General features: G+C 51.8%; 1 protein-coding gene across 1 annotated transcript in view; it reads right to left on the reverse strand.

The window, feature by feature from the left end:
- The window catches only part of MAPK4 (mitogen-activated protein kinase 4), a 24475-nt gene extending 17040 nt beyond the window's left edge, over positions 1 to 7435 (reverse strand). Inside the window, exon 1 of the mRNA XM_009273820.1 lies at positions 6374 to 7435. Coding sequence (XP_009272095.1) covers positions 6374 to 6919 — 546 coding nt within the window. The 5' untranslated portion in view covers positions 6920 to 7435. The remainder of the gene's footprint in view (positions 1 to 6373) is intronic.
- Positions 7436 to 8344: the final 909 nt, after the last annotated feature.

Genomic DNA, 8344 nt, shown 5'->3' on the forward strand with positions numbered 1-8344 from the left:
CGCCCTCAAGATGAACCGCTCCATAATCTTCCCCGGCACCGAGGTCAGGCTGACAGGCCTGTAGTTCCCCGGATCCTCCTTCCGGCCCTTCTTGTAGATGGGCGTCACATTGGCAAGCCTCCAGTCGTCCGGGACCTCCCCCGTTAACCAGGACTGCTGATAAATGATGGAGAGCGGCTTGGCGAGGCACCTCAAAGCAAGATGGATTTGAGTTCTTGAGGGTGTGTGCACCATGCAAAATGTATGAGCAATACACTGCAAATATCTATATGTTGCAACAAGCCAAACCTTTTCTTCCCAGGCACCTCTCATGCATCGGAGAAAATTCCCTGCAAAAACTCACCAAATATTTTGGACACGTCTTCAACCCCTCCCCTGCCGCGTGAGGTTACTGGTGGTAATTAATCAGCAGTGCTTCTCATTGTGCTTCCCTCTTCTGTTACCCATCACTGGGTATTTGACTGTCGTCTCCCTGCTTTCGTCTGCTGAATAACCCAGACCATTGGGTCACCCACCACCAAGCCCAGGAAGGACTCGTGGAGAGGAGCAACCTACAGCTTCCCTCCATCCCACCGACTTGTGGACCGTACAGTTGGACCCCCCCCCTTGCTTCCCACGGCATTCCGCTGCTGGGCTCTGGGTTATCCCTCCTCTTTCTCAGGGGGAAAATACTGGGAAGGGCTGATGGGAGGTTTGAAAATCAAGACTTTTCCGACCTGGCCCGAGCGGCTGGGGGTGCCCCCCGGCTGGGCAGCATGGCACCCCAGTCCTGAGCGGCTTGTACAGCCCCAACACTGATGTCTGCTCTGCCTCCACGGTGGCTAAAAACATGGGCTAGATCTTTCTTTTTACAAAATACCTAAGTTCCTGTCCTACCACCTGGAGGAAGTAACTACAGTCCTGTGGACTATCAAGTCCTATGGAGAAATATCACCACAGCTCTGGGAGCCGGGATCATGCAGTCGCCGGCACAGCCGCAGGATGCTTGGCTAAGGATCCACTTACACCTGGGTTAGGTACAGGCTCAGCTCTTACCCGTGGTGCCAAGACTTACACAAGGGCAGCAGCCGTGCCAGAATGGAGAGCCCGAGCACTTCCAACCATCACCTACGCAAGGCATGGGCTTTAGCACAAGAATGTCACCATTTACGTAGATTCAACCAGACAGAAAGACCAAGAGCAGAAGCATACTAATTAGTTCTAATTAAGATGGAACATACATCTTCATGACAATATTCTGTGGATTCAGCACAGCCCTTTCTGAACTGAAGAACCACTGGAGTCTCTTTAAAAACCGATATAATGGAGTTAATTTTAAAACAGAAATAGTTTCAAGTCCAAGGCTTGCTCTCAAGCCCGCCCGTGCTATTTTTTTTTTTGCAGTTTTCAAGTACCATTTCCCCGCTTCTCCTCTGCTCCTGCGGCATGTCCAGGAACAGCTCAGGCAATCTGTAAAGGTGATGAATTCACTACAGGTAGGATAAGCATCAAGTCGTATCAAACTGCACAGCAAGGAAACTGAAAAGCAAAGAAAAATGAATGCTTTTTCTAACCTTTACACAACACGGATTTTGTGCGCTGCTTGTAACACCAGGAGGAGAATTTCGGATGGGTGCGGGTGCTGCTGCATCCTGGTGTCACACTGGTCACGGCACGCTGGACCGCCTGCATCCCGAGCGCGCCGAGGGAAGCTGGCACGGCATGGCAGCACGTGGGGAGCACAGCAAGACCAGCCGGTGCTCCGAAACATCCATCGCCCAAGCCCGGAGCTCCTCCTTGGAGCTCGAGGGACCAAGGGCAGGTCTCCTTGAGGCGGACGCCGAAATTCAGGATCCCACCTACTGCAAACCAAGCAGCCCCTGACGCCACAGCCCAAAGCCTCTCCTGAGCGTATTTCACACCAAAATCCATCTTTCTGCACTCAAAAAGCCACAGCGGTGCAGACCAGGTGCCCGTGAACTGAAACTCCAGCAGGATCCAGACACAGCCCGCGTATCCGCACCTCCGTCCCCAGCCACGAACGGGATTCCTGCTGCTGCATCCGCGGGAGCCGGGTCGGCTCCTGGTGCAGGCGGCTGCAGTGCCAAGAGGGGACTCAAAATAGCAACAACCCCAAGCTTTTGGAATAATCCTGGTGCAGCAGCAGACTGCTGCCTCTTCAGAGCATGTTTTTTAAGCTTATTTTTTAAAAGGCAGGTAGGGCAGTTCTAGGAGAGGCTGGGAAAGACGCCGGGTTTGCAGGAACGTTGCTCCATAATAAAATAATAAAACTGCCGTTGTGCATGGCTCCAGCAACGTGACGTGTGTTCTCATCGTTTTGGGATGACAGAGCGCATTTATTTCAGGACCGCAGACTATTACGTGCTTCATCAGAGGACAGAGAAGGAGAATAACCGAGTCGGGGTCACAGCAGGAAGGCTCGGCGCTGGCTGCACGGGGCCATGGGCAGCTGCCCGAGTGCTGAACGTGGAGGGTGGTCCCCTCCAGGGCGACTATGGAGCAACATCCCACGTCCTCATCTCCTTTGAAGGCCTCCTCATGATGACCCACCTGGGAATTTTATTATTTTACTGGATGAACTGGAAGCTATTATGTTTGCACTGATTAGCAAGTACAAAACGAAGGGAGGACTTCAAAGGTTTGAAGATGTTCTGGAAACTATTTACCACAAGAACTCCCCCTAAAAGGGCTGCTGCACCCTCCTTAGCATGGAATTTCTGCCAATTAATCCTGTAATTAATGTTGCCAATAGGCAAAGGGAGAGAGGGTCCCCTGGCAGGCCCATGCAGATGCCCCCAAGCGCTTTGGGGCACCAGGCAGAGCCCCAAGACAAGGTAATCTATCTTGTACAACATGGGCAGGCTAAGGAGCATCCCATTTTGCTGTCTTGTCTCGCTGTGTCGCTCTCTTGAGTAAAGAGATTCAGCAAGTCTCCGTATCACCCGAGTAAAGAGATTCAGCAAGTCTCCGTATCTCCATACAACAGGCATTTCTGTTGTCTTCTCAGGCAGGACCACCCAACCCAACGGCTCCTCTCTGAGCAGGCAACACGCCACGTGGGATGCATGGCCGGGGCTGAGTCTGCCCTCTGAAACATTTATTATTTTTAAGTCTAGCCATTCATTAGTATTTATCCCAATTTTTAATGCTTGACTTTGCTATCTGCCTGCTCTCCCATCCCTCCTGCCCACCACGAGCTCAAGGGAGGACAGCATCTCACTTTTACACCTCCTTCCCCCCCAAACTTGGGGCAGATCACATCTGGACTCTCTTTTGGAGCCAAAGATATTTATTAGGGCCTAAGAGTGAGGATGGACAGGTAGATGGGCAGCTACACACACCCAGGCAGCCTCTGAAGAAATGCAGGCAGGGGCTGGACCATGGGGGGAAGGCAGCGAGGTGTGGGGCAGGCAGGACCACGAGGCTGCAGGTGGAGGGGGCATTGCAGAGCGCTCCGATGGTGAAGGCGAGATGCTTGCATTCAATAAGGAGGTGGTTTATGAAAAGGGAAATGCTCAGCTTTGACTGTTTTGCATAAGGATAAGGACCTCATGGAGGCCTTATCTTCATCTTCAACGCTCCTCCACTCACCGTTTGGGCGCCAAGTCGCACAGCAAAGCGTTCAGACCACAAACAGCGGCAACCAGGTAAAAAGGGATTAATGTGGAGATGTTCTAGAGGGATAAACAGCAGGATTAGTGACTCCCGAGGATAAAAAGAGTAGTAAGAAGGAAGAGAAAGGAGCCTGCGCGGCTGGATGCCGAGAGCATCAGGGAAGGGACAGGGTGACAGAGAGAGGGGTATGCGCTGTCGCGTCTAAGCAGCCTGTGAAGGTACAGACCCAGATCCGGTCATGACCTTGGCAGCTTGAAATTCACCTCATCTACTACTGGGAAGTTTCAAACGAACAGATGCCCCCACGCTGCTCTTACCACATGGAGAAAGGGATTTGAGCAGCGAACACCGGCCAAATGGTGGGAAAAACGCAGGCGAAGCTGCTCTGCTTCAAAGCTGGCGAAGGCCAGTACCCCGCTGCGGTCCAGGGCATCTCCCAGAGTAGGAGAGCTCTCCCTTTCCCACCAAATTATCCTAATTAAATGGTTGCCTGCTGCAAGTCATGTAAACAAGACACATTGCCAAGTAAGAACTATTATTTAGGTGGTATATGTATTTCTAAGCCGTGTTTAAAACTCCGCTCACAATCTACTGCAGTTGTTATTTGCCATTTTAACACTCAGCAGGATGGTTTGGGATTTGAGAAACATCGGGTCACAAGAGCTGTGACCTTTCAGATGGATGACAACACGCAACCTGCAATTTTTCATGTTAGCAGAACCCAGCCATCAGTCTTAGCACATTCCAGATACAAACTATCATAAAGGAAAAAAAGTCCAAGCGACAAAAGTCCAAGACAACCCTTCCTCACTGCAAAGGCTTGCAAGCAAAGTATTATTCTAGAGCTGTAGCTCTGCGCTGCCTTCAGAGGTTTGGACCTACTGGGTCTTTTCAGCAATTATTTACCCAGGGAGCAGGATTTCATCTGCTTTTGGGCAGCTCTGCATTAGCACCTGCTGGCAGCACCAAAATTCGGGGCGTAAGGATCCTCGTTCCGCTCAATGCTGGTCAGCAGCGGGGTGGAGGCTCAGCAGCTTCAGACACGGTGGTGCTCTGGTCCTCTCCCTCTTGCTGATGCTTTCTGCGAGAGCACAGACCAAGGAGCTTATAAATCTGTATGAGCCCTTGAGGAAAGTGGAGGTCAGAAGAGAAATACGGAAAGTAATTGATTTTTCCGAGTCACCTGAGAAGAGCTGGAAATCAAAGGCAGGACTGACCCAAGTCCCATCCAAGCCCTCCTGTCGTATCTCTGCCTTTGCAGTGCCCGTCACCTGGCTTCGGCAAACACAGCACTCCCCATCGCCAGAATTTACAAATAACTGACATTATTTGTGGTGCTGAATGCTCACCACAGCGCTGCTATTTTCGGCTCTGCTCTGGAGCGGTATCCAGGTCTCGCTGCACAGTGGGGATCTGCCGTTTTTTTGCACTGATGCTCCAGCCTCCCACCCCTGGGAGGAATCGGAGGATGCTTGTGCAACGGCATCTTGCAAAGTTATGTCCTACCACGAAGCTGCAGCCCTGGCCACCCTCCTGACAGCTCTTTCCCACTGCACTGGCTGTTATTGAAGCGACAGAGAATTGCTTAGAAATAACAATAATTCTGCAGCAGACACAGACAGACGACTCCTACCCTGATCCTGCAGTCTCTGACATGATGACGCTCCTTAAATCAGTGACTTTCTGCGTTCACGTCGTGCTGCCTTATTTGCAGGGGTTTTCTCTGGGAGTTACCCTCCCTTGGGAAAAGCCTCTGAATGCACCTGACTTTAAAAAAAAAACAACCAACCCAAACAACAGACACTTAAAAAGCCGGGAGCCTCTTCCTGAGCTGGGTAATAAATAACCGGTGAGGAAGGGAGCACAGGAGGGGCAGGCAGCAGTGACAAGGACCCCGCACTCACTCCCCGATGTCCCTTGCAACCTTCTTCCTTTTCCCCAGGCTTTCTTTCACCCCAAACTCGAAACCAGAATAGATCAGGGCTCACCTTCAGGATCACGAGATTGTCTTTTCGCCACCCTTTTCCCTCTCCCCTTCCCTGCCTCCCTGCGCAAAGCAACGGTGCCCAAATAAGAGCCGCGCTGGGCAGAAACCCACTGGCAAACGCAAAACGCATTTAAACCTCGGCACAGGCGCAACGGTGGGTCCATGGGGGACACTGAACTCGTCCACACAAACATCCAGCTCAAGAAAATAGATTTTTATCTTATCTTACCTTACAATACCAAACAGAAGTGAGGACAAAGACAAGCAGAGTGGCTGCGGACGAGCCAGGTACGCTTTCCACGTGTTTCCACTGTGGGAATGAATGGCAGCTCGTGTTTTATAAAAGCAGCAAAGCAAGCAGCACAGAGCTTAGTCATTTAAGTAAAGCGAGCAAACGCACGCCTCCCCACAGTCCATTGCTGGGATGGAATAAAATACATGAGTATGTATTTGATATATGTGATATAAAGCAATGAAAAACACCTGAATGGCACTTGAACCTTTCCTGTTGAAGCAGCACTGGAGAGCCCTGGGGCGTGCTTGGCAGAGCTCAACCCGTGGGCTATGCCCGGAAAACACGTCATGGCTTGGGGCAGGGAGGGCAACCACCCCAGCAGGGCTTACAGCTGCCCAAACAGGCTCAAGGACCAGTTTCTCCCGAGAAGACCCACTACGGTCCGACTGCTTCACCCTACACACGTTCAACGCCTCCCCATGCCGGCCGGCAGCTTGCCGAGCCAGCACCAGCCTCAGCAATTTGGCATTGCCTACCTTGTGCGAGTAATGCTGATCCACGATTCTGGCCAGCCCAAAGTCGCCGATCTTCAGCACCAGGTCCTCTGTGCTGATGAAAATATTGGCCGGCTTGAGATCACGGTGGAGGACGTTGGCCGAGTGGATGTACTTCAGCCCCCGCAGCAGCTGGTACATGAAGAGCTTGGCGTGCTCCTCGGCAAGCTTCCCCTGCTCCAGCAGCCGCGCCAGATCCGTCTCCATGTACTCCTGGACGATGTACACCATGTTAAACTTGAAAAAATCCCCGCGCAGGTTGGTCCCCTTCGGCCCCAACACCTCGTACACCTTCACGATGTTATCGTGGTCCAGGCGGCGGATGATTTTGATCTCCCGGAAAGCGTGCTTCATGCTCCGCGCATCGCTGATGGTGATCTTCTTCACCGCCACTTTGCGGCAGCTCTTGCTGTCGAGGGCTGACAGCACCAGCCCATTGGCCCCGAAGCCCAAGGGGCGAAAATTAATGAAGCGACAGCCCAGGTCATACCCGTACATGCTGGCGATACAGTCGCACTTCTCTGCCATCGCGGGCTCTGTCCTCTTTTGGCTTTTTCCTCTTCGTCACTTGAAAAGCTGGGAGAGTCGAAGGGCTTCCAGATGGCAAATGTGGTTTGAAATCAAGCACCTCATTATTACTTACAGCTGCTCAGGGGGGTCTCCCTCTGAGCCCATCACTTCAAGATGACAAGCAGATGCAGTGAAAATAGATGCGAACACACACACACACAAATAAAATGTTTTAAACTTTGTGAGAAATCAAGGGGTAGAAGAGACTTTCCAAGCAGCGTGGATAAACACAGCCCAGAGATCTCTAGCAAAACAGAAAGGATATTTTTCTTGAGACTAAAAGATCAGTGCTGCTACATTTTTCAGCCACTTTTTTGTTGTTCTTCTCCGATGTCCCCGAGACAATGCCGAAGTGTGGGTCTGGCGGTGCAGCTGGACACCCGGCCCCACGTCCCTGGCGTCTTAGTGCTGGGGCAGCCGGCCGGCCCCGCCGTGGGGCAAAGCCCAGAGCAGCCCCATGGCCCCTCCACTGCCCCAAACCGTCCCTGCCCACAAGTTTTGACAGCGTTTTCCCCACCAGCGAAGCACATCCAGGCACCGGCCAGGCTCCCCAGTGGTCAGCAAAGCTTCGCCCTTCTCGTCGCTCCCCTTTCGGTACGGGCAGACCCCATCTTCCCTGTCAGCAGACAGAAATCTTGACGGCAGCAAACATTTTGCGGACCAAAACTCGCTTTATCGGCTGCATTCAGTGCAGTAAGTTTCCACGTTTGCAGTTCCAACACCTTCCCCTTGTATGCCTTTCGCTGGCGAAGCCAAGTGCCACCTGATCTTTACAGCTTGCTGGACGAGTTCCCCGCGCTGCGCTGCCCAGTTATCCCTCAGCAGGTCTCAGTCCCGCTCCTGGAAGAAAAGAAGAGGTGGATTCATTTGATACCAGCACTGCCTATGCCCTGCCTATGTACTGGCTTGCTGAAGGTTAACCATGAGCAAAACCGTGACCTTTCGGAGACTCATTAGTTATCCCCTCCAAAGGCACGCATCATTACCAGCGTTTTTCAGATGGTTAATTTTTCCTTTTCAATTTGTAATACACAGAAAACTGTAACTCTTCCTTTCCCCTTTGTTGTTTTTTTTTTTTTAATTTTAATCTGTCTGAAAACGTTACAGAGCAATTTGCAGAAGGCAAAGGTTAAACAGTGCACTATGTCTCCGGCTGCCCATTTAAACTGCATCGCAAGGAAAGTTCATACCCGCGAGGGTATGAACCCTCCCTGCCGAGCAGCTGAGAGCAGAGAGTGCCACGGAGTTTCACAGCTTATAACGACCAAAATTGCTTGGGCAAACGAGGTGGTGCCACCCTGTCCGGTTTTGCAAAGAGCCTTAAAAACTGTCTGCGAGGGTGGGACTGCCCCTGAATTCGGGGTCCCACAGCAAACCTTGGCA

The sequence above is a fragment of the Aptenodytes forsteri genome, unplaced genomic scaffold, assembly GCF_000699145.1.
Source record: "Aptenodytes forsteri isolate BGI_AS27 unplaced genomic scaffold, ASM69914v1 Scaffold31, whole genome shotgun sequence".
Taxonomy (NCBI): Eukaryota; Metazoa; Chordata; class Aves; order Sphenisciformes; family Spheniscidae; genus Aptenodytes; species Aptenodytes forsteri.